At 35.3% G+C, this 27211-nt stretch overlaps 1 protein-coding gene across 1 annotated transcript in view; it reads left to right on the top strand.

Moving 5' to 3' along the window:
- Positions 1–27211, top strand: part of MON2 (MON2 homolog, regulator of endosome-to-Golgi trafficking) — a 110866-nt gene that overhangs the window by 52157 nt on the left and 31498 nt on the right. The window contains 15 exon segments of the mRNA XM_006100679.3: positions 2038–2270; positions 3960–4041; positions 4883–5067; positions 5830–5942; positions 6275–6379; positions 6777–6857; positions 6935–7008; positions 7094–7184; positions 9983–10084; positions 11167–11277; positions 13072–13247; positions 16617–16779; positions 18253–18546; positions 22264–22462; positions 25928–26556. Coding sequence (XP_006100741.1) covers positions 2038–2270; positions 3960–4041; positions 4883–5067; positions 5830–5942; positions 6275–6379; positions 6777–6857; positions 6935–7008; positions 7094–7184; positions 9983–10084; positions 11167–11277; positions 13072–13247; positions 16617–16779; positions 18253–18546; positions 22264–22462; positions 25928–26556 — 2638 coding nt within the window.

Raw genomic sequence — 27211 nt, 5'->3', positions numbered from 1 at the left:
CCTTCAACATTTCATGTAATACTGCTTTGGTGGTGATAAACTCCTTTAGCTTTTTTTTTTCTTTGTGAAGGTCTTTATCTGATGCTTAGTTCTAAATGAGAGTTTTGTTGGGTAGAATAATCTTGGTTATAGGTCCTTGCTATTCATCACTTTGAATATTTCTTGCCATTCCCTTCTGGCCTGCAAAGTTTCTGTTGAGAAGTTAGCCAACAGTCATATATATGGGCACTGTCTTGTAGCTAACTAATGCTTTTTTTGCTGATTTTAAGAGAAAATTCTCTCTTTGTCTTTAACCCTTGGCATCTATATAATAAAAGCCTAAGCGATCATTACGGAGGAATGACCAGAATGACCAGTCACTATGATACGCACTGACCACCATGGGGTAAGATGCTCAATGCAGGAGTTACCCCCTGGTGGTCAGTGCGGTCCACAGGGGGAGCGCCGCTCAGCCAGATGCTGGGCTCATGGCTGGCAAGCGCAGTGGCGGTGGCAGGAGCCTCTCCCGCCTCCGTGGCAGCGTTAAGGAGCAGCAAGCCAAGCGCATAAGGAGCAGTGAGCAGGTGGGCAGTAAGGAGAGAGGGGTCCCGGACTGTGAGAGGGCGCAGGCTGGGCTGAGGGACCCTTCTACCCCCAGTGCATGAATTTCGTGCACCAGGCCTCTAGTTTTAATTATGATGTGTCTTGGTGTGGACCTCTTGGGGTTCCTCTTGTTTGGGACTCTGCACTTCCTGGACACATAAGTCTATTTCTTTCACCAGGTAGGGGAAGTTTTCTGTCATTATTTCTTCAAAGAAGTTCTAAATATCTTTATCTCTCTCTTCTCCTTCTGACACCCCCGTAATGCAATTGGTATGCTTGAAGTTATCCCAGAGGCTCCTTACACTAGCTTCATTTTTTTGGATTTTTTTTTTTTTCTCTTCTGCTTGGGTGTTTTTTGCTTCCTCATATTTGTTGATTTGCTTCTTGGAATCCTCTACTCTACTGTTGAATCCCTGTAAATTATTTCAGTTAATGTATGCTTAATTTCTGACTGGTCCTTTTTCATGCCTTTTACATTCTCACTTAGATCCTTGAAAGTCTTATAAAGATCCTTGATTAACCTTACAACTATGGTTTTGAATTCTGTATCCAGTAGTTTGCTTGTTTCTATGTTTCTTTGTCTCCGCATTTTGGCTGCTTCCCTGTGTTTGTTTCTATGTATAGATAGAGCTGCTATGTCTCCTGGGTTTGGGGGTCTGGTCTGGGGCTGGGATCCCGTGCTCCTCACAGGCTGCCTCCACAGAGACAATCTTTCACCAGATTAAGCACACATAGGTGTTGGAACAGCCCATTCCCTGCCTCCAGCCCTCCTACCAGTCTCAATGTGCTTTCTTCTTTATTTCTCTAGTTGTACAACTTCCAATCAACTAGCTTTCAGGCAGTTCTGAATGATGGTTGTTCTGTATTTTAGTTGTAATTTTGATATGGTTCGATAACACCTTATTTTAAAAGCACCAGGTCAGAGTTTAAGATGTTTTATAGTCAGTTAAGTCTTAATCTATTTTGTATGTAGGTCTTTATTTATTTATTTATTTTTAAATTCTTTATTGCTTAAAGTATTACATATTGTATTACATATGTCTCCTTTTTCCCCCATTGACCTCTCCCCGGCCACCTCCACCCCCCAGCACATGCCCTCACCCCCTTAGTGTCCGTGTCCATTGGTTATGCTTATATGCATGCATACAAGTGTTTTGGTTGATCTCTTACCCCCCACCCCAGTCTTTATTTTTTTAATATCAACAATTCATGAAAATATTGGCACAATTGGGGGAGAGGCAAAAAGTAAATTATTCAAATAATTAGTTATGGCAGTGGTCAGGCTGTAATTTTTCTAATCAGTTTCTTAGATGTAGGAAGAGAAAACAAACAGTAATGTCCACTTTTACTATTCTATTAAATTTAATTTCTAGAATTTACATATTATAGAACTAGTTTCATGTATTTTCATCATTGTAGCTTCTCATTAGTGTTCTGGTTTTTTCATAATTTCAGCCTAGAGATGTTGGACAAAGTTGAGCCCCCAACTATACCAGAAGGTTATGCCATGTCTGTGGCATTCCATTGTTTGCTAGACCTTGTCCGTGGCATCACTAGTATGATTGAAGGAGAGTTGGGAGAGACTGAAATGGAATGTCAGACTAGCAGTGAAGCTGCTTCTTCAACAACACAGTCATCAGAACAGCAAGAATTACAGTCAACAGCAGACGAAATGGATAAGGAAATAGGTGTGTTATTGTGATTCTATATTTGTAATTTTATTTGGAAATAATTTGAAATTTATAGAAAAGTTGCAAAAATAACAGAGTTCTCATATATTCTTCACCCTGATTTCCCAGTTGTTAACACCACCCTATTTGTGTTACCATTCTTTCTATTTATATACATGTCACTATACTTTTTTTCTGGACCATTTTAATAAGTTGCAGACATGAGGCCCCATTATCCCTTAATATTTTAATGTGTATTTTCTAGAATTAAGGACAGAACTACTGTACAGTTCCCATTAAAAATTTAGCATCAATCCAATATTACCATTGAATTCCAGACCCCATTTAAATTTTGTCAGTTGCCCCTTTATGTTCCTGGATCACCTATTAAATTTCGTTCTATGACTCTGTACTGTCCTTTAATCTGGGAAAGTTCCTTAATTCTTTTCATGTTTTATATGACCTTGATATTTTTTTAAGAGTACAGGCTAGTCAATTTTGGTTTGTCCTTTGGTTCCTCATAATTAAATTCCATTTAATCATTTTTGGCAGAGCTACCACAGAAATGTTGCTGTGGTATACTTACTGTGTTCAGCAAACGTCAATATGCTTCATAATTGGTGATATTAACTTTTATCATTTGGTTAATATGATGTCTACCATGTTTCTTCTGTGTAAAGTTAATTAGTAACTTTTTGTGGAGAAATACTTTGAGACCTTTACTTTAAAAGATATTTCCCTCATTTTTTTCCTTTATTTATAAATTCTTGGATTCCTATTTTATTCAAAGGATTATAATCTATGATTATCATTATTTGGTTTGACTCTCAGATATCTTCGACAGGGCCAGTGGGGACCCCCTTTCAAGATAGCACGTGTGCCTCATGTCCTTTTGTCATTTTCTGAGCACTCTTACTATCTGATACAACAAAATGTTCCATGCTTACCTTGTTTTTTGTCTTGCCGAGTTCAGCAATCAGTTATTTTTCCAAGGAGTCCTAGTTCCTTTTAGTGGAGAATAGTATTTAGATACTAACACATGGGCACTAGGTAAACTTCTTGGTACTTGAATAGGAAATACACACAAGCACACATCTCTCTACATTTAAAAAAACATTTCTCTGTGTGAAATATCAAGAGGTCACACCAGTTTTTCTAATTCCAGTTTAATATGACAAGGTCTATTTTTAGATTTCCATATTTGTAATTCCCTTCTTCCATAGAGAGAAACTTGATCCCATTTTACTCAACATGTTTACTTTTTTGTTTGATCCCCAATGTATATAATCAGTCTTATTACATTGACTCATTGCCAGCTGGTCACATAGGGTCACATATGTATTAATTATGTATTAAAACTAGAGGCCCAATGAAGGGGAAAGGAATAGGAATTGATCTGATATGTATACTTAAAAGATATAAGTTAACTTGTATATAGAAATATCTTACCATTGATATTTTAAAATAACTTAGTTTTAAGGCTTGCTAAATTCTGAAACTATAATGTAGTTTTTAAGTTTTTATTTATTCAGATATATTTTAAATATAATAGCTTTAATATTGAATAGTTGAGTTGTTGGTGGAATATTTGATATATTATAAGATGACCAGGGAGATTTTAGAATTTGACATATTGTCAAGTACTATGACATCTATAATTATCATCAAGTAGTTTATTTTTTTTTGCTTTATTTTGCTTTGTTTAAGTTAATAGAGCTGTTTGGGAAGAAATGGTGAATGCCTGCTGGTGTGGTCTACTTGCTGCTCTCTCACTCCTTCTTGATGCCAGGTATTAAGTCTTTGTAAGTTTTATATTGCATTTGACAATTAAAAAAAAAACACTAAAATAGTTTACTTAAATTTGTCCTAAGAATTATTTTCTAATTTTAGTTTTTATATGTGTATAATATTATTCTTTGTTTTATTTTGTTTGTTTTTTTAGAATGGTTTACTGATTCCTAGAGAGAGAGGAAAGGAGAGAGAAAGGGAGAGGGAGGGGGGGAGGGGAGGGAAGGAGAGGAGAGGAGAGGGAGAAGAAGGGAGAGGGAGAGGGAGAGGGAGAGGGAGAGGGAGAGGGAGAGGGAGAAACATTGATGTGAGAGCACAACATTGATCGGCTGCCTCCTGCATACCCCCTACCAGGGATTGAGCCTACAACCAGGCATGTGCCCTGATTGGGAATTGAACTGGCAACCTCCTGGTGCAGGGGATGATGCCCAACCAACTGAGCCATACCAGCCAGGGCATTATTCTTTGTTTTGATTCTCCTCCCTTATTCTATCCTTGCCTTGCTCCCCACCAGAATTGTTGTTAGTGTTTTAGGAAAAAAAAGTCCTAAAATTACAGAATGCCTTTTTCATTTCAAACCTTACTATTACAAGTATTATAATCATAGTATTCAATTTCTTGGCTGTTTTTCTTCAGAATTGCAGAATTTACTGATTTTAAAATGATATTTTTAATTTTCAGGTATATGTTAATTAACATTCCTCATTAAGTATATTGATTTTGACAATTTTTAATAAATTTTCTTAAAACTTCCTTAAATACCTAATTCCACATAGTTTGCACTGTAATTAAAAATAAATTAATCATATTAATCACATTAATGAAATACTTTATTTTTTCAGCACAGATGAAGCTGCCACTGAGAATATTTTAAAAGCTGAACTGACTATGGCTGCTCTTTGTGGAAGACTGGGCCTAGTAACTTCAAGAGATGCCTTTATAACTGCAATATGCAAAGGTTCCCTGCCTCCCCATTATGCTCTTACTGTGTTGAATACCACCACTGCAGCCACCCTTTCCAATAAATGTAAGACTTCAGTTTACTCAAAGTTCTCTTCATCTAGTGGGCTGACATGGCATAGAGAAAATATTATAGAACTTCTTAGTTCAAGCCTCTGCTCTTCTATTCACTGACTCTGTGCCCTCTGTGAGAAGTTAATGTCCCTGAACCTCAGTTTTTTTCATCTTTTAAAAAATAATGGAAATTAGAGTAGGGGAAAATGACATTAATTTTAAGCAATAATGGTGAAGATAAATCTGGAAATCCTTTGTAAACTATTATATATTGTCGAAATAGTGGTGGTTTGTATGTTTTTTCCAGTGGAACTAGTAGAACAGTAATGTTTGCAACTACTTATATTAAATAGATATTCAAAAAATTTTTCCTTGTTGAATACTTTCAAAACATTCAAGTTTCTTCCATGCAATGTAAATATATTTCAATAAGATATTCAATTTTTAAACTGAAAATGTGAATTTTGGTCTCTAACTTTAATTGAAAAGTTTACTGGGAATACATGTTTAAAATAGAGTCCTAATTCTAAGTTCTTACAAAGAAGTCTACCAAAGTTATATAATTTGTTAAAGTTACATAGAAAATTAATTTACTTAATATTTGCTTAACTTGCCTTTGTTTTTGCCCTTCCCGAGTTTTAAAAGTGTTTGCGTATAAGTAACTAAGTCATCATTGAATTTAGTTTCGTCAAATTAATGTCTTAAAATATAACATTACTTTGAATGCAACATAAAAGTTATATTTGAATTACTTAGGTATTCGTTTCTATTGTAGCATATTCCATTCAGGGCCAAAGTGTTATGATGATAAGTCCATCAAGTGAATCTCACCAGCAAGTAGTGGCAGTGGGTCAGCCACTAGCAGTCCAGCCTCAAGGAACAGTAATGGTAGAGTACTTGTTCTTTTCTTGTTTGCCAGTTAACTTTCAAGGAAACTTTTGTATCTTTTTTGCCAAAGTGTATCTTTATACTTATTTACTTTCTTTTACCTGGGTGTTATCTTTAGAAGAAATTAGATAAATATGCAGTTGACGTTATCATAATCAAGTATGATAACACAACTTTTAAGGAAATGAATGTATTCTGTGTAAAACCATCCAAACCTATTTTCTTAATATTTTTGGTGGTTTTTTTTAATTTGAATTTGATAATGCTGCTGTATAAGCTTTTAATTTTCAAGAATGCATAACAGTTCTGCAAATATATCCTTTTCTAAATAGTTAACATCCAAAAATATCCAGTGTATGAGGACTTTACTTAACTTGGCACACTGTCATGGGGCTGTTCTTGGAACATCGTGGCAACTTGTCTTGGCAACTCTACAGGTATGTTGTAGAATCTGGATCAGAGGTCGGTTTTGTTTTATAGCTAAGTGCTAACAATTAAACTAAGCAATGTCGATTGGTACTTTGAACAGGCTGAAGGAATAAGCAGTAAATATGACAAGGGAGAAGTTGGAAGGGAAAGAAGACATGGCTTATGTTGTATGAAATAATGGAATACTTCTCATAATGGCCTAAGTTCTAGACTAAGTTCTACTGCTTATGCTTGGTGTAATAAGTATTTTATATGACTATTAATTGCTGATTTAAATTTGGTTGTTAGAAGCCTACTACTGATTTTAGTTTTAGTTATTAAAAGTTACTACTGAGTTTTAATTTTCATTATTAGAATTTTTATGCTTATAAATTTATTTGTTTTGATTTTTAAAAACATTTTCAGCATCTTGTATGGATTCTGGGATTAAAGCCTAGTAGTGGTGGTGCCTTGAAACCTGGGAGAGCTGTAGAAGGACCCAGTACAGTAAGTTCTAGTCATTCTTACTCAATTAGTGCTTCCCACAATGTTCATATGTTACATTAATTTTATTCTTCTCTTAGGTTCTAACAACAGCAGTGATGACAGATTTACCAGTGATTTCCAATATACTTTCAAGATTGTTTGAAAGCTCACAGTAAGATCAGGTTTTTAAATTGGTAGAAACATTATTATTAGCTATTTATTTTAGATCAGAATGGCTTATTCATTTTTTATTTCAGGTACCTTGATGACGTATCATTGCACCATTTAATAAATGCGCTTTGCTCCTTATCCGTAGAAGCAATGGATATGGCCTATGGAAATAATAAGGTGTGGTATTCTACCTCTTTGTTTTAAATATAGTACATTACTTAATTAAATAAGGTGTGTACTCATCATGATATTAGTATCTTACTAATGGGACCAATATCTTGTAAGCTAACCCTACTCTGTTGAGTTTTTGCTGTTTATGGATCATAAATCAAATTTTGATTTAAACATATTTGCATTCTATGTTTTTTAATCATTTCCTGGGAGTCTTCACTTATGTATAAATAGTCCAACTATATTTATTCATTGTAAAATGTAGAAAGCATTTTACTTTAAATAATTTTTAAGATATAAATAAATCAAAATATTCCTGTGCTTCCCAGTTATAATAGGAATGATATTTTGAATATAGAAAGACATTGTCTCAAAAGTATTTTCTATTCATGTCGTCAATGAACAAAGCAAAAAATTAATTTTCAAGGTAGGGAGAGTCATTTATTACCTTCAGAAAGAAATGATAAGCTCCTTATTTTCTGTCCCAAAAAAGGCAAGAGAAACTGAGACATATATTCCTTGATTTAAATCTTGTATTGTCCCAATCATAAATTGTAAGTATTATTGTGACATTTTATAGAATTTATTTCTAAATGTGGTGCTGTATTATTCTTTTTAAAAATATTTTGAAAAATATTCAGTACACAAGAAAAATGTACTTATAGAGAAATTATTATTATTTATTAATTTAAAACAATAATACAGGGTAGGGCAAAAGTAGGTTTATGGTTGTGAGTATGCAAAACAGTTTATTCTTGTATTATTATTTATTAATTATTGTATTACTTTCCATACAAACAATGTAAACCTACATTTGCCTCACCCTGGATTGATTCTTAACCACTGACCCACACTGGCTGGGCAAAAATGATTTTTTTTTTAAAAATATATTTTATTGATTTTTTTTACAGAGAGGAAGGGAGAGAGACAGAGAGTTAGAAACATCGATGAGAGAGAAATATCGATCAGCTGCCTCCTGCACATCTCCCACTGGGGATATGCCCGCAACCAAGGTACATGCCCTTGACCGGAATCGAACCCGGGACCCTCCAGTCCGCAGGCCGACGCTCTATCCACTGAGCCAAACCGGTTTTGGCCAAAAATGATTTTTGTTGTTGTTGTTAATCCTCACCCAAGGATATTTTTCCATTGATTTTTAGAGAGAGTAGAAGGGAGGGAAGAGACAGAGAGAGAAACATCGATGTGAGAAAGACACATTGACTGGTTGCCTCCCACCCTGACCAGGGCTGAGGATCAAGCCTGCAACTGAGATACATGCCCTTGACTGGAATCGAACCTGAGACCCTTTAGCCCATGGGCCAAAGCTCTATCCACTGAGTCAAACTGGCTAGTGCCAAAAATGTTTGTTGATGTAGGCATAAGAGAGTATTATTAAACTGTGCTTTCTGAGAGATCAACCAAAGGACTTGTATGCATGCATATTAGCCTAATCAATGGACACAGACACCAGAGGGGTGAGGGCATGAGTGGGGGGTGGGGTGTGGGGGGACAATGAGGGGATAAGGACACATATGTAATACCTTAATCAATAAAGAAAAAACAAAAACTGGTGGAAAGCAAAACAAAAAAACCCCTGTGCTTTCTATAAAAATTCTAAATATGCAGATACTAAAATGAGTAGAAACATCTTATTTTTTACATTTTTAAAGTTTATTAGTTATCAGTGTAAGTTAAATATTCTAGGTATTAAAGATGTATATATTAATGTTCTTTAGCTGTGGCTTTATAGTGACCAGTCATCTCATTTTGGTCCTCATTGCAGGAATTTGTGCTAATGTGTTAAGGAAGTAGCTGATGGTAAAGCCTTCAAATTCTTTTTTAGAAGGAGGTGATGTTAATGATACTTGTGCAGGCATAGTACCATGGTCATATCAATAACAAAAATAACAAAACAGAATAAAGCATAATAATGAATAATAAAGCAAAATAATAGTTTGTTTACTGAATGTCAGACACTACAGTATGTTATTTAATTATTGAAAACAACTCTGTGAGGTTGAGTAGCACTATCCCCATTTTATAGATGAAATATGAAATAGCTTAAGTAATTTGCCTGGGATCACCTATTTTGTAATTGGTGAAGCTTGGATTAAACCCATATATGTCTCATTCCAGACCTCCATTTTAAACCATTTCATTAGTGACTTTTGTGTGCATCGAAGTCAGCTATGAGATTTTTTTGAAAATATAAATGTCAGGGCCACATTCTAGGCTTCCTGAGTAAGAATCTTTGGGTATGAGGCCAGGATATCTATACATTTTCTTCAATGAGATCAAGGGAGAGGGAGTATGTGCTTGCAAGCTCTCTGGTATCTTTTCTCATAAGGACACTAATCCTATTGTATCAGGATTGTATAATCCTATGACCTCATTTAATGTCAATGATCTCATGGGCTCTATCTCCAAGTACTGTAACATTAGGGGTTAGGGTTTCAACATGTGAGTTTTAGAGGGACACAGTTCAGCCCATAGCAGAATTCTTTCCTTCTGGTTAGAAAACTAGTCATTTTCTGTGTCTGAAATTTTTGAATTTCACTTTTCCCTCACTAATGCATTCTCTTTATAATTAAATTTTCATATTAGGAGCTATTCTGGATACTTGCGGTTGGGCAGAAAGGCTTATCTCATGAGGACTGAGTTTTTATTATCTTTATTGCTAACTTTGTACTAACTAGTCATATATTAGTTATAGTCATGCTCTTCAGAGTGTTCTCAGTTTCATTTATAGTTCAAGTACTCAAATTTTTCTTTAAATATCAAGATGTAATATGTTTTCTCTCTAGGAACCCTCTCTTTTTGCTGTTGCTAAATTGTTAGAAACTGGTCTAGTTAACATGCACCGAATAGAAATTCTATGGAGACCTCTAACTGGTCATCTACTAGAGGTAACCTCTTTTTAAAAATTATTATATTTATTTATTTTTGTTAAGAATAAAGACTTAACACAATGAACTAATGACTCTGGATATCCATACACAAAATCAGGATTAATTTTATCTATACATTTTTATCAGGGACTAAAGTTATTTGCCTTATTGAAAGAATTCTTTTTGTTTTGGGCTGAAAATGGGTGCCATATCAATAAAATCTCTAAAGTCTCCTTCAGCTGTTAGTTTGGGTTCCCTTTCTTTTATGATACAATCTTTTAATCACCTTATTTTTAGCTAGTTCAAGGCAATTGGGACAGTTTTAGTAGTAAACTCTCCTGTTTTACAGCCTTTCCCATGATTATGAGATAGATCTCCTACAAGGGGAAAAACCTGTTTGGTATCACTACTTGTAGATGGCACCAGGGAATTTTATCTGGATTTGTATTCTCTAGTATTCAAGTTGGGGTGATTCTTAATCATAAGCTTAATAATAGCTGCTTCTATCAGTATACATGTGTATGTGCAGTTTTGGTTTATGATGCCATGATCATTTGATACTAATTTAGTAACCTGACAAAGGTATTACTTTTAATAAGAAAAACAAAAGTGCTAGTGCTTTTCTCCTCCCCCCTCCCACCCCCATTTTATTTGGATTACTTTTATGAGCTATTAAAGGACATATGCAGATTTCTTTATTATGGATAGTCTCCTCAAATGGCAAAAAATGCCATTTTTAAAATTGTAGCACATTATTTATGTGGGTAGACCTAATTAGAAACATTAGTATCTGCTTCTTTTGTTTATTCTGATGACATCATTTACTTTTATGAAATCCTCTCTTTTCTGTGACTTGTTTGATTTCATCTTTTATCTTCTGTCTCTCTATTGCTTCCTCTTACCCATTATTCAGAAGGTAAGCTTACCTATATTTTGGATACAATATTTCCTTCAACCCTTATTGATGAATATTTGATATAATTTTTTAAATGTGAAAGGATAAAAAATGTAATGTTTTTATTTTTATTTTCTCAAATTAATATGTAAGCTTAAGTATATAAGTTATATATTTAATTTTTGTTCAATGTATTTACCTTCAGGTCTGCCAGCATCCAAATTCTCGAATGAGAGAATGGGGAGCAGAAGCTTTAACTTCACTTATTAAAGCAGGGTTAACATTTAACCATGATCCTCCACTTTCACAAAACCAGGTAGAAAAAAATCTTTTTAAAAAAGAATATTTAATGTAAAATCATCTTCCATATGTAATTTTTTCTTAATTTATCAAATGGCTGGTATTTTAAAATTGGGTTTTGTTGCTTAATCAATGATATGTAGGCCATGGGTCTCCAGGTTGATGTACCTGGATATTTAGGACTATTGTTATCTAATGTTGTAGAAACTTTCTTGTGCATGACATTGAACTAAGTTAATAAACTACCTGGAATTTGTCTCCCAGTCCAGAACTTTCAGTGTTGGGGCTTCATTTTGGGGCCCTATTTTATTAGTCTCTTTTTCTTTCTTTGGTCCTTACCTGTCTATGACATTTTTCTTCTCATTACCCTTACATTGGGAGAAAACAAGTGGCAGAAGGGATGAACACAGTAAAATAGATTTTTATTTTTCAATAATTTACAAAGTTATTTTATGTTTTCATAGTTTACATTAGTCTTGAGTCCTTTGTCCTGACTCACCTAATCATTCATATATATTTTATACAGTTTTTAAAAGTACACCAAAGGTTTATTGTTTGAAGATTGAGTTGGAATGAAGCATTTAATGAAGCAACTATTTCCATTGCTCTCATTATCTTACTGTATTGTAATTGTATTCTACAAATTTATTCATCAAACTAGAGGCCCAGTGCACAAAATTTGTGCACTTGGGGTGGGGGGTCCCTCAGCCCAGCCTGCGCCCTCTAGCAGTCTGGGAGCCCTTGGGGGATATCCGACTGCTGCGGAGGTGGGAGAGACTCCCGCCACTGCTGCTGCACTCGCCAGCCGTGAGCAGGCTCAGGGCTTCTGGCTGAGTGGTGCTCCCCCTGTGGAAGTGCACTGACCACCAGGGGGCAGCTCCTGCGTTGAGCATCTTCCCCCTGGTGGTCAGTGTGCATCATGGCAACCAGTCGTTTTGCTGTTTGGTCGATTTGCATATTAGCCTTTTATTATATAGGATACTTATAAAGTATGTAAGGCAGGCAGTGTTTTAGCTTTTGGAGTAAAATGATGGGCAAAACAGAAAAGCTCTACATTTTTATAGAGCTTTTATTTGTGATTTCATATTTTTTTCCTACTGCAACTTAATTTTTTTGAAAAGAAAACCCTTGTTTATGTGTATCTTCAATGTCCAGCTTAATACCTTACACATAGTGAGACCTTACAAATGTGTGTTCAATCAGTGAACCAAATAAATGAATCTTTGGAGAGAAGAAAGTTAAAAATGAAGCAAGTGCTTTCAGCTGCTGAAAGTAATAGAAAGGAGTGCTGCTTTTTTTTAAAAACTCTCCAGCAGATTTTGTGCTTATATGTCATCTTTGTTTACCATACTTATTCATTTTTTAGAAGTATTGAGAATTTTAAATTTAAATACATATGCTATACATTAATAAAGTAAATGAAAGGTAATTTTAGAATTTGGAAATTGTTTTCCTTTTTACAAATATATCTAAATTTTTACAAATATAGATATATTTCCTTTAGTGAGATTTATTTCCATATGTATTTATTATTAATATCTTTTAACATAAGGTCACTCCCCATTTATCCTGAATTCTAACATCTTAAAAGATTGATTTTTATTTTCTCTTAAATTATAAAACAATATAGATGACAAAATAACCCCTAATGATTACTGTTAGAAAATTATATTCAGTGTTTATTTTACTATGAAATTTCTGTTTACCATTGCAGTCTGATTGGAGGTGATTTTGAACTTAAAAAGTCTCAGCAGAGCCTTTCTGTCTTTTTGGGCTTCTTGTCCTAATTACTTTCTTGCTCTCTTTTCAGAGACTGCAGTTGCTTTTATTGAACCCATTAAAGGAGATGTCCAGTATTAACCATCCAGATATCCGACTCAAGCAACTAGAATGTGTGTTGCAAATTTTGCAGAGTCAGGGAGATAGTCTTGGACCTGGATGGCCATTAGTGCTTGGAGTCATGGGAGCAATCAGAAATGACCAAGGGTAAGTGTTTCAAATTAACTTTCAAAAAGTAACAGAAAAAGGGAATCCATCCTAAAATCTTGTAGTAGTGGCAATTTTTTATATATACTCTTTCTGCTTACGTTCAAGTTCTACAGTTTTTCTTAACTCTACCCTCAAGTGGCTACAGCGAATTATTAGGGCTCACTTTTGTTTTGGAAGGATGGGAAAATTGCTGTTTATTGACATTTATACAAGGATACAGGTTCTTATGATAAGATAAATGTATCAATATAACAAACTTTATAGCACATCCAAAGACTGGGCTTTCTTTTGTTAAATACTTGGTAAAAAGTAAATTTACATTTATGGCTTGACCTCTCTGCATATATTGGGAAGTCTAAGAAATTGCTTTTAAGTAACCCTTTTTCATTGATTTGTTCATTTATTAAACACTAGAGGCCCAGCACATGAAATGGTGCGTGGGTAGGGTCCCTAAGCCTAGCCTGCGATCAGGGCCATCGTCTGCCCGCTCGCCAGTCCCGCCCCACTGCCGCCCAACCCAGTTCCCCGTGGTTCCCCGTTCGCCATCCAGCTGTGGGAGCCTGCAGGCCCGGGGAGGGGGGGGGGGGACCAAGAGGTCTGCTTTCTGCCCGTTAGCCAGTCCCCAGTCCCGCCCGCCGCCTCCACCCACCCCATTTCCCTGTTGGCCGGGCGATCAATCTGAGCCTGCGGGATGGGGGAGGGACCAAGAGGTCCACGTTTCGCCCGCTCGCCAGTCCCCAGTCCCGCCCCACTACCACCCACTCCAGTTCCCCGTGGTTCTCTGTTGGCCATCCAGCGATCGGATCCTGCGCACTCGGGAGGGACCGAGAGGTGGTCAGTGCACCTCATAGCGACTGGTCAATCAGTTGTTCTGGTCATTAAGCCATTATGTTTTTCTCCTTTTATTATATGGGATTGGTTCTGTGCCTAGTATATTCCAAATACTATGCTTTCTAGTTATTCTGATTACACAGATAAATAGCTCCTGCTCTAAAAGTAGAATCCTATGGAAAAGGAACAAACCCTATAAGTAGGATATCCTAGTAAGAGAATAGTTTTTTATGTTAGAGAAGTATAATAATCCAGTTGGAGGGGCCTATGCCCCTGGAGAAGGACAGAACCAAAATTATGAAGGATATTATATGCTTTCATAAACTATTTGGACTTATCCTTAATGCATTAGGGAGGTATTTTAGGATTTTAATCAGAGGAGTAAATGTATCTGATATGCATATGAGATGTATCACTGTGTCAAGCAGCCTGGAGGAGTGGATGGGAAAGCCTACTGTGCTCTCTAGAAATAGAGAGGAGATGGATTTGAGCTACTTATTAACAGATTAACTTTTAGGGGGAATGGGTTTTAGGAAACAGAATCAGGAATAATTCCCAGATTTCTGGCTTTGCTTAGTGGATAGTAGTCCAAATTACCATAAGGCATATAACTAAACTACAGGCCTGGTGCACTGGTGGGGTCCCTCAGTGTGGCCTGCAGGGATTGGGCCAAAACTGGCAGTCCAACATCCCCGAGGGATGTAGTAGTGCATGAAACAGGAGGTGGCCGGGGAGGAGCCAGAGCCCAGGCCAGGCTCCATGCTGCTCCTGCTCATCTTGGCCCCGCTGTGCCTGCTGCTGCCGCTCAGTAGGCTCGCTGCCACTCTGTTGCGGTCTCAGTGCACCCATCCTAGGGCAATACCAGCATACCCATGATGGAGAAGCGGCTGCGGGCTCACACCCAGTCAGTCCCTATTCCGGTCCCAGTCTGGATGGGGGAGGGTCACACAGGAGGAATGTCTGTGGGAGAGGCTTGTGCTGCCGTAGCAGTTGTGGGAGTGCACTGACCACCAGGGGGCAGCTCCTGCGTTGAGTGTCTGTCCCCTGGTGGTGAGTGCACATCATAGTGAACGGTTGAATGGTCACTTATGCTTTTATATATATAGTCTAGAGGCCTGGTGCACAAAATTTGTGCACGGGGCTGTGTGTCCCTCAGCCCAGTCTGCACCCTCTCCAATCTGGGACCCCTTGGGGGATGTCTGACTGCTGGTATAGGCCCGATCTCGCAGGGGACATCCCAGCAGTCAGACATCCCTCTCACAATCCAGGACCGCTGGCTCCTAACCACTCGCCTGCCTGCCTGATCGCCCCTAACCACTCTTTTTGCCTGCCTGGTTGCCCCTAACTGCCCTCCCCTGCAGGCCTGATCGCCCCTAACTGCTCCTCCCTGCTGGCCTGATTATCCTTAACTGCCTCTGCCTCAGCCCCCACCACTGTGGCTTTGTTCAGGAGGAGGACCGGATGACCGGAAGATGTCCGGTCGACCCGGTCTAATTAGCATATTACCCTTTTATTAGTATAAATAAGGAATTCAGAAGAAAGAGCACATTTAGAGTAAATGTATGGATTTGTTTAAGGTAGGACAGTGCAATGGAGAGAACAGAAATTTGAATGTATTTGTGTGTAATTCTGCAGCAGGATTTGTAATACCTTGTTTTGATGACTAATTTAGGAGTTTTACATGATTGAGATGCTTGAGACTATTATGGAAGTCTTATTTAAAAATTTTAAAAATTTATTTGTAGTAATAAATTTTCTTAAATCCTACAAAATATTGAGATGATTAAAGTGAAATGATATCAGCTATAGCTTAAATGAAGCTGAAGTTTCTTCTTCCAACCTATAATGTAGTTATAAAATACGATGTTGTTATATGAATGAAGTGAATTAATGCATGTAAAACTCTTACAAAGTTCCTGATATAGTAAACACTCAATGTACTAGCTATTATAATTCATTTTCATCATTATTTTTCGCCACCAGAATTTATCTTAAAAAAATCAAATACTTCATATTCTCTTTATATGAAATTCAAAATTAGTATTTTATTTTATAGATGTAGAATTTAAAAATAAGATATAGTATAGATATAAAAGAATAAAGAACTAATTTTCATTCAGTGAGTATTTCATTGTGTGTATACGTGCTAGGCATCATGTTAGATATTGGGGATATAGTGGTAAGAGGTTAGCTCTAGGCAATTTCCTTTCTCATTTAATGTCTTAAGTTTTGTTGGACTAGTTGGTGCAAAATACAAATAAAAAATAATATGGCATTAATACACATTTTCCTTTCCTTTTGCTAGTGTACTGTTTTATTTCTGTACCTGTGTATTTTTTATTAATTATTTTAAATAAGCATGTTGTTTTAAAATCTCTGTAAATGTTGAAATACTAGGTTATCTATATTAGAGAAGATTTTCTTGTTCAAACTTTAAAATAAAATTTTGCATGGTCCCAATTACGATAAAAATATATTTCCCTTATATTTTGTTTAAATGCATGAGTATAAACTTCTTATCTTTTGTGTTTTCAGAGAATCCTTGATACGAACTGCATTTCAGTGTCTTCAGTTGGTTGTAACAGATTTTCTACCAACAATGCCTTGTACTTGCCTGCAGATAGTTGTAGATGTTGCAGGTAGCTTTGGACTTCATAATCAAGAACTTAATATTAGTTTAACTTCAATAGGTTTATTGGTATGTATCATTGCCTTTTAATAATATAACCTAGAGAGTGAATGGTAAGCAAATACTTGACTCTATAGGAATCATTTAAATGACTCTGATACCAAACATATCTTCCTTAAAGGATTAAGTGACACAATTTAAGAAATAATTCATTAGTAGCAGACTATTTGGAATAATTTTGACATATGGAGCTGAAATATGTTTTTTACATGGTTTTCTTGGGAGGATTTAATAAACTGGTAATAGTACATAGAAGAGAAAGAGTCAGTTGACTCTCATGTAAGGGTTAATTGATTATCAATATTATTTTGGAAGCAACATTTTGATATACTACTTATTTAGTAAATAAAACTTTCATAAAAGGCTTCACCATTTATGGAGTCCCATAGCTTGTCAACACTGCTTTGTTAGCTGTAAGGAGACTGCACATGATAGTGTAAGAGCCCAGACTGTTAGACATGTATTTTAATTCTGTCTGCTCCTTGTTAATTGTTAAATTATTGATCTTCTGAGCCTCATTTTACTTATTTTGCATATAAAAGTAATAAAATGTAAGTTAGGATATTGTTAAATATTACACAAAGTAAACATGTAGAGAGCTGTTGCCAGTACAAATTTATTTAAAGGCAGTTATTTAGACTCTTAAATGTATATTATAACTCAGAATTTTACAAGTCAAATTTAAATACCCCTCACAAGCTAGATAACTTAGTATTTTGCTATTAACATGTTAAGTGCCATGTCTATCACCGGTGACTGACACTATACTTTCCGTCAAAAATATAATCATGGGGGAAAACATAGGCATGTTCTGTATGTATATAATTGCTCCTAAAGAGTAGTTGATTAATTCAATGTTGATTTCTGCTAGATATTACTTCCTTTATTTTATATTTATGTTCACAGATATTGGACTCTACATTTTTACCATTGATATAATTCTCATTGATTTGCATACCTTGCTGTGGTTGTGAATGAAGTTATAAGATATGTTTGGAAATAGTAATTGCTCTTGTATGAAGTTACAAAATACTAACTTCATATTATATTAAGGAATGATATTAAGGAATTGTTAATAATTTTGTTAGTATGATAATGGTTTCAGGGTTATGTTTTTAAAGCCTTTTTCTAGTAGAGATTATAAAATAGGTATAAAGTAAAAATAAAATATTAATAATTTTTATCTAGGTGGTGGGTATATCAACATATTGACATACTCCCTATTTTTCTGTGTTCTTAACATTTTTCATAATTTATAAAAAATATTAATGTTAGTAAAATATTTCTCCCCCATATTCTCCTGAAATCAGATAGAAACACTTGACAGAGAAAGAGATGTTTTCATCAAATCCCTTCTAGATTTCTGAAGTAATTTTTAGAAGTTTTATTCTAAAAAGTAAAACAACTGTGGGTTGCATATTTATATATGTCTTTAAAATAAAATCTATGGATAAAGTGATATTTTTCTACTTTGCTTTTTAGTGGAATATTTCAGATTATTTTTTCCAAAGAGGAGAAATTATTGAAAAAGAATTAAATAAAGAAGAGGCAGCACAGCAAAAGCAGGCAGAAGAGAAAGGGGTTGTTTTAAATCGGCCATTCCACCCTGCACCACCATTTGATTGCCTTTGGTTGTGTCTTTATGCAAAATTGGGTGAACTATGTGTGGACCCCCGACCTGCTGTCAGGAAGAGTGCAGGGCAAACTCTGTTTTCAACAATTGGTGCACATGGGACCTTATTACAGCATTCAACATGGCACACTGTTATTTGGAAGGTACTGTAAACTAGCTTGAGTTACCAGCTTTTAATTGGAACACACATATATTTTTTCAATTAAACTTTTTCCTGTTTACTTTTTCTTTCTGGAGGGAAAACTGGTTCTTGTATTAGATCCCTTCACTTTAAATTTAATCTTCTATTCCTTGTTTCATCCACTTTGGGTACCATCTCTTTCTTATTTATTTATTTATTTATTTATTATTTATTTAATTAATTCTTTATTGTTTAAAGTATTACATCTTTCTCTTTTTCCCCCATTGACCTCTCCCTGGCCATCCCCACCTCCTAGCACATGCCTTCATCCCCCTAGTGTCTGTGTCCATTAGTTATGCTTATATGCATGCATACAAGTCCTTTGGTTGATCTCTTAATGTCCCCCCCACGCCCCACCCCTGCCTTCCCTCTGACCTCTGAGGATTGATGGTCTGTTTGATGCTTCTCTGTCTCTGGATCTGTTTTTGTTCATCAGTTTATGTTGTTCATTATATTCTGAAAATGACTGAGATCATATGATATTTTTCTTTCTCTGACTGGCTTATTTCACTCAGCATAATGCTCTCCAGGTCCATTCATGCTGTTGTGAATGGTAAGAGTTCTTTCTTTTTTACAGCAGCGTAGTATTCCATTGTGAAGATGTACCACAGTTTTTTAATCCACTCATCTGCTGATGGGCACTTAGGCTGTTTCCAAATCTTAGCTATTGCAAGTTGTGCTGCTATGAACATAGGGGTGCATATATCCTTTCTGATTGGTGTTTCTAGTTTCTTGGGATATAGTCCTAGAAGTGGGATTATGGGTCAAATGGGAGTTCCATTTTTAATTTTTGAGGAAACTCCATACTGTCTTCCACAGTGGCTGCACGAGTCTGCATTCCCACCAGCAGTGCACGAGGGTTCCTTTTCCTCCGCATCCTCACCAGCACTTGTCAGTTTGTTGATTTGTTGATGATAGCCATTCTGACAGGTGTGAGATGGTACCTAGTTGTTGTTTATATTTGCATTTCTCGGATGATTAGTGACTTTGAGCATGTTTTCATGTGTCTCTTGGCCTTCTATATGTTCTCTTTCGAAAGGGGTCTATTTAGGTCCTTTGTCCATTTTTTGATTGGATTGTTTATCTTCCTTTTGTTAAGTTGTATGAGTTCCCTATAAATTTTGGAGATTAAGCTCTTATGGGATATAACATTGGCAAATACATTCTCGCATGCAGTGGGGTCTCTTTTTGTTTTGTTGATGATTTCTTTTGTTGTGCAGAAGCTTTTTATTTAGATATAGTCCCATTTGTTTCCATTGTCCTAGGAGCAGTATTTGTAAAGATATTGCTACGACATATGTCTGCTATTTTTAAAAATATTTTTATTGATTTCAGAGAGGAAGGGAGAGGGAGATAGAAACATCAATGATGAGATAGAATCATTGATCGGCTACCTCCTGCACGCCCCACACTGGGGATTGAACCTGCAACCCAGGCATGTGCCCTGACCGGGAATTGAACCTGGAACTTCCTAGTTTATAGGTCGATGCTCAACCACTGAGCCACACCAGCCAGGTTGTCTGCTATTTTGCTGCCTATGGATTCTTCTGAGATTTTTATGGTTTCCCATCTTACATTTAAGTCCTTTATCCAGTTTGAGTTTATTTTTGTGAATGGTGTAAGTGGTGGTCTAGTTTCATTTTTTTGCATGTATCTGTCTAATTTTCCCAACACCACTTATTGAGGAAACTGTCTTGACTCCATGCATCTGTGCATTTGACAAAACTGAAAATGTTAGCTTTGTCATATTTTAAATTGCACTTTACGTAAAACAGATTAAATATTTAGAACCTCATTTTTTTTTTTTTTGTCTTCATCTCTTATCTCTGTCTCTGATTTCTGCCTTTGCCCTTCCCTTTTTCCCCATTTTCCCAAGTGGTAAAAATAGGAATTCCTAAACCATTACACATAATTCAAATATAATATAATCAAATGAGAATTTTATGAATTAAAGAATATCAACAACTGAAATTTACTTGCAGAATCATCAAACAAAAGTCACCTTCAATTGGTAAATTCTACGTTCATTAAATATAGTTTTCTTTTTTGTTTTTCTTTTTTATTCCCTTCTAAAAACTTTCTTACAAAGTCAACAGCTAGGCTCTTCTTTTTTGTTCCATCTGTTTCATTTTAATAAAATTCTATTTATAATCCTTTCACTGCTTTTGTGAATTTTTGAGATCAGTAAATTTGACAATAGGCAGCATAGTAAACCTTAATTGTATTTAACAATGTTTTCAATTTAATAAAGAGACCTCAAAATGTCTTCTTAAAAAATTAATGTACATTTCCTAATAAAAATAACTAAAAGCCCTTGTGTGTTCTGTCTCAACTTTATCCCCTGGCTCCTCAGATCAGAAACATGCTTAACTTTTTTGTTACCGTTTTTAAAAGCAAACTGATAATTTCTCTTATAGCTGTTTTCCTTTCAACAGCTTCATTGTTTATCTTGCTGCTTAATTCTCAGGGATTTATTTCTCCCTTACCTTCCTTGCACTCCCTTATCCCTTATAATTTGATTTCCAGATTATTCTACTTCAGAGTCTCTTAAACCTTAGCCAGTAACAGAATCACCTGGAGGACTTACTAAAGCACAGATTGCTGAGCCACCACTCTATCCTCTAGAGCAGAACCTTTGTTCTGCCAGTGGGCATTTGGATACTTACAACATCATTTGCTTAATAGAATTCACTTAGTGTAAATGTATGTTGTTATGATAAAAGTGCCTAGATTTATTGAATTTCTACTCCCACCTTCTGTTGCCTTGTCAGGGCCAGATCAAATGATTTTTCAGGTCTTATACTGCCCATGGTCCAGGCTTTCCCTACCCCTGCTCTAGAGTTTGACTTTTTACCCTTGTCCTGGGGCCTGAGAATTGCATATGTATGACGCTCCTGGGTGAAACTAATGCTGCTGATTTTGAGACCATATTTGAGAACTACAGAAATTGTTCACAGGCTACAGGTAGTCTTCTAATTGCCAAGTCTTTTGCCATATGCTCATTCCTTATCCTACTCATTTTTTTGTAGCATTTAACCTTGTTGATTAGTTTCTCCATGAAATTTCTTTCCTTGGTTTGTTTCACAGCATGCTTCTGGTTCTCTATTCAATTTTTATTTTAACTTATTTTCTTATTCCTTCCTCTGAATCTACCCTTTAAATATAAACATTTTCCAAGTCCTAAAACCATTTCCTGTTTCATTTTTCCAAGTATCTTCATCTAATCCTGAAGTATCAGTTATAAGCTCTATCTAAATGTCTCCCATAATTATATTTTTTTGCCTGGACCCTTCTCATTAGTTTTGTCCTTTTTTAATACATTATCCCATAGATGCTCCACTAACACTTCAACCCAACAGTCTAATTTATTTTAATTTTTCATAATCCACCCTTTTGGTGGATGGAACAAAACCAAAAGACAGAGCCATCTTATATTTTGGCGGGAAATTCACCCGCACTCCAAGTGTTAATACATTATCCCATAGATGCTCCACTAACACTTCAACCCAACAGTCTAATTTATTTTAATTTTTCATATTCCATGACTTATATAAGAATACTTCTAGTGTTCAATTTCTTCTAACATAGGGGGATTGATTAGATTGTCAGATATAATTTTTGTAATAATTCCTAATCTATATTATCAATACTTTTTATATGTATTTTTATAAATATTCAGGTTCTCTTTCATCTGTTGGACCGAGTTCGAGAGTCTTCTACCACTGCAGACAAAGAAAAGATTGAATCCGGAGGTGGCAATATTCTCATTCATCATTCAAGGGACACAGCAGAGAAGCAGTGGGCTGAGACATGGGTTTTAACATTGGCCGGAGTAGCAAGAATCTTCAACACTAGAAGATATTTACTGCAACCTTTAGGTCTATATATACATATATATGCTTTTTTTTTTCTTTTCCTGGTGATACAGACAATTCATGATAAAGAAAATTTGGAAAATACAAAAGATTTTTTTTGAAATTCATATACAATGCTACTTCCCAAGAGTAATCTTAACTGCCAGTCTTTGTGTTAATGTGCGATATGTGCATAAGCAGTTTTCATTGAAAAAATAAGTATTACCTGCTATGGGCTAGCATCAAGGGAATATAATGATGAGCAAAAAATACACCATCTTTGCTGTCATGGGCATTTGGAAGAAGTATAACTACATTAAAAATGCAAAATTGCTACAATTAGAAATGCTACAAAGGAGTGGTGCATTATGAACTTATAATAGGTATTTAACCAGACCAGTGAGGTCCAGATAGTCTTCCCTAAGAAAGCATTATTTTATCTGAGATTTCAAGGATATGAGATTTCATCAGGTGAGGGCAAAATGAAAGTTGAAGGGCCTTATAGGCAGAGAGAACATATAGAAGAGATAGAAGAAAATTGGGTGGGAGATGTTGAGGACCTTAGCATGTTTGAAGGTTTGGAATGAAAGTGTGATTCCAGATGAAGTTGTAGAGGTAGAGAGAGGCCAAACCATGCAAAACTCTGGAGGTCATATTCATAAGTTAGAACTCCATCCAACAGCAGTGAAAAGCTACTAACGGTTTTAGTTCATATTGTGACATGATCAGATATGCAGTTCTAAAAGGTCACTGTGGATGGTATGAAATGGCAGCAAGGAAGGAAGGAAGGCAGGATACTATTAGACTGGTTAGGAAGCTGTTGGTGCAGATCAGTGGTTCTCAACCAGGGCCAATTTTGCCCTCCCCCTTTTCCCTCCAGGACATTTGGCAATGTCTGGAGACATTTTTGATTGTCACAACTGATGAGGGACAAGTGCTGCTAGAATCTGGGGAGTAGAGGCAACGGATGCACAACAAAGAAGTATCTAACCCAAACTGTCCATATTACTGAGATTGAGAAATGCCAGTGTAGATTATAGTATCTTCAATTCTGGTGGGAGTGATAGGGGTGATAGAAAATGTGAACAGAAATACTTTTGTACATAATTGAGCATGCTATACATATTTTATTTTTTAGTTTATTATTTTATATTTGACTTTTTTCTGTTTTTGTTAAAGCATAAGCATATTTACTTTTTCTGTAGGTTTTTTTGTGTGGTGATCTTCATGTACATTATTTTTTAAAAAAATAACTTATAGTGCTTCATTTTTCATTTTAGGATTAACATATTTAAATCTTATGTACAATGAAATGTACCAATTTTAACTGTATATTTGCTGAGTTTTGACAAAATAAGCATCATTTTTAATACCTCCATAATAGTTACTTTATTTTAAAAGCTAAGAACTAATAGATACAGATTTAGATTTTTAGAAATGAAGACATTACGTAGTTTGTTTTGCGTTGATAATTTTTTACAATTTGAAACTAAAAATGTTTTTTATTTGGAATGAAGTTCATATTTTTAACAAACGTGTAATATATAATTATCCTAGTCTTTTAGAAAAATGACTTTTTCCTAGACATAGAGCATATTAATAGAGGAATTGCTTTTGTTTAGCTATTTTGATAGTTTTTAAACATAATTTGTCAAAGCTCTTTGAATAGTTTACTGAAAAAATCTTTTTTATTGTATGTAAAAAATTATACCTTAATTTTTAATTAAAAAAAGGAGAATAGAAAAGAGGCACAAAACTGGGAAGGTGTTATAGTTTGTCCTATATAAGCAAAGTAGTATTTATTGTTTCATACCAGATCTGCTTCTAGCTTTTTCTATTAATTGAGTGCTTCCTCAAAAAAAAAAAAATCAAGTATGGTGCCAAGTGGGTGCTAGAATTATTGGGGGGATCTCTTTGTAAATTATATGTGTCTAACTACTATGCTATACATCTGAAACTAATATAAAATAATATTGAATGTCAACTGTAATTGAAAAACATTTTTTAAAATAACTTTAAATAAATAAAATCAAGTCATTTATAGCCTTTCCAAGGCTATAAACCTCGATGATTTATATGTGTTCCATAACCTACTTATGTTATCCTACTTTGGAAAATGTAAATTCCTCTGATTTTTGCATTATTTAAATGCAAGTATGTAGGTAATAAAGCAGCTCTTAAAGTAAAACTATCTGTTAACAAACCATTGGGCCAGATTGCTGTTAGGAATAAGGTCATTTTTGCTGGACTTCATAGAAACAAGTTACACCTGGGTTCATTATGTGTTTAGTTGGTCATAGTAGTAGAGCAAGAGATTGAATTGATCAGTGGAAACCAGCAACTACCATTCAGCTCATGCCTTGCTGACTCATTTTCATGTGAGGGAAACAAATTTATACTCATTATGAAAGGACAGTCTATTTATTTTGTCCTGGGAACTATTATGGGTGAAAAATGTTTAAGAAAGTTATACAACTGCCCTGGCCAATGTGGCTCAGTTGGTTGGGTGTTGTCTTGTGCACTGAAAGGTTGCTGGTTTGATTCCCAGTCAGGGCACATACCCCAGTTGTGGGCTTGACCCTTGTGGGGTGTGAGGTCATGCAGGAGGCAGCTGATTGATGTTTCACTATTACATCAAAGTTTCTCTTTCTCCCTTTCTCTCTCAAAATCAAGAAAAAAATCTTTTTATTTATTATTTTTTTAAAATATATTTTATTGATTTTTTACAGAGAGGAAGAGAGAGGGATAGAGAGTTAGAAACATCGATGAAAGAGAAACATCGATCAGCTGCCTCCTGCACGCCTCCTGCTGGGGATGTGCTCGCAACCCAGGCACATGCCCTTGACTGGAATCGAACCCAGGACCCTTCAGTCCGCAGGCCGACGCTCTATCCGCTGAGCCAAACCGGTCAGGGCAAGAGAAAAATCTTTTTTAAAAAAGTTGTATAACTATAAATTATTTAAATATGAAAACTAAAGTTTAAAGTTTAATGGAATGTCAGTTTAACCATTTAGACATATAAAATAAAGTTTCATACTGTTATAGCTTGTAACTTTTCCAATATATTTAAGAATGATAACATCTTAATCATTAATAAAGGCAGATAGATAGACTGAAGATGTTACTAAAAAGCTTTTGTTTTTACCCTCTTAAATTTTTTTCTTTCTCCTTTGGCAAAAGTACTAGGATATAGTATAAACATGTATACTTACATTTATAGAGTTTTGTTTTTAAAACCAAAACATTGTTTGATATACCCATTATCTAATCTCTTCTTGGTGCCCTTTGTTCCTGTATCTGAAAAATAATTTACTGGATTTTCTGGTTGTAATGGTTTTAATTCACATTGTTAGTAACCTTAGTACCTAAGCAGTTTTTTCTAGTTCCATAGGAATTTAAGCAGAAAAATAAATAGATTCTAAAGGGTCTAATAGAGAACATTTGTTCACTTTTATGGTGATATATATATTTTTTCTCTTCTTAATATAGGAGACTTTTCAAGAGCATGGGATGTTCTTCTTGACCATATACAATCAGCAGCACTCAGCAAAAACAATGAAGTATCTCTGGCTGCACTCAAAAGCTTCCAGGAAATTTTACAGATTGTGTCCCCTGTCAGAGACTCAGATAAGCCTGAGACACCGCCTGCAGTTAATGTACCTGTGTCTGTCCTTCTAGGGTCAATATCAGGCCCCGGCCTGAGCAGGCCATTTGTAAGAACAGATTCCATTGGAGAAAGACTTGGAAGATATAGTAGCTCTGAGCCACCCGTAGTTACTGATGAGCTTGAAGATTTGAATCTCTGGTGGGCTGCGTGGAATACCTGGTATAGAATTGGATCTGAAAGCACTAAGCCTCCTATTACTTTTGATAAACTGACTTTTATTCCCAGCCAGCCTTTTCTTACAGCTTTAATTCAGATATATCCAGCTCTCTACCAACACATAAAAACTGGTTTCAACATGGATGACTTGCAAAAATTGGGGGTCATATTGCACAGTGCTGTTTCTGTCCCAATAAGTTCAGATGCATCTCCTTTTATTCTTCCATCTTATACTGAAGCAGTTTTGACAAGTTTACAGGAAGCTGTACTTACAGCTTTAGATGTTCTCCAAAAGGTAATAGAATTTTAATGGCTAAGCAAAAATGCATGTTTTTTTTCTTTGCTATGTATTTTTTTGGTAATTAATTCTGGATCATTAAGATTGTTATGTATATATACTTGGGATAAGTTCAGGATTGTAAAGATCTAGTTATTTTAAAAACGTGTCATTTTCTGGTAATTCAGGTTTGTTTTGAGAGTCGTTAAGAAACTGCCTGCATATTGTTTCTATTCACCAGCATTTTTGGTTTATTCATACATCTCTTTATAAGAGGCTAATACTTTTTGGAATAACAGCTTTTGTCTGGTACTTATGTAGTTAGAAAATTAATAAGCAGTGGGATTACATATATATATGTTTTTATCTGCAATTAAATCTAGCTCTGGAATTCTTGGAAGCTTATTTTAAAAAAAGAAGTAAGGATAAATTTATAAAGTATTTTACAGAAATTTAAGAAAGTTATATTTTTACCTATGTGTGTTTTGTTACTGAAAAAAAATTATCAAAACAGACCTAAATATCATTGAATAAATTCCAATTAGCAAGTAACACCAAATCAAAATCAAATAATTCTTTAAAATTTAATGTAATTGTTAGTGCAATTCACAACAACCAAAATGCTGGAGAACAAAATGCCAACTGAAGAGTCAGCAATTCCAGTTCAGTAGCT

This window comes from Myotis lucifugus, unplaced genomic scaffold (genome assembly GCF_000147115.1).
Source record: "Myotis lucifugus unplaced genomic scaffold, Myoluc2.0 scaffold_323, whole genome shotgun sequence".
Classification (NCBI taxonomy): domain Eukaryota; kingdom Metazoa; phylum Chordata; class Mammalia; order Chiroptera; family Vespertilionidae; genus Myotis; species Myotis lucifugus.
The sequence above is the reverse complement of the archived record's forward strand: the minus strand, read 5'-3'. Positions and strand labels throughout refer to the sequence as shown.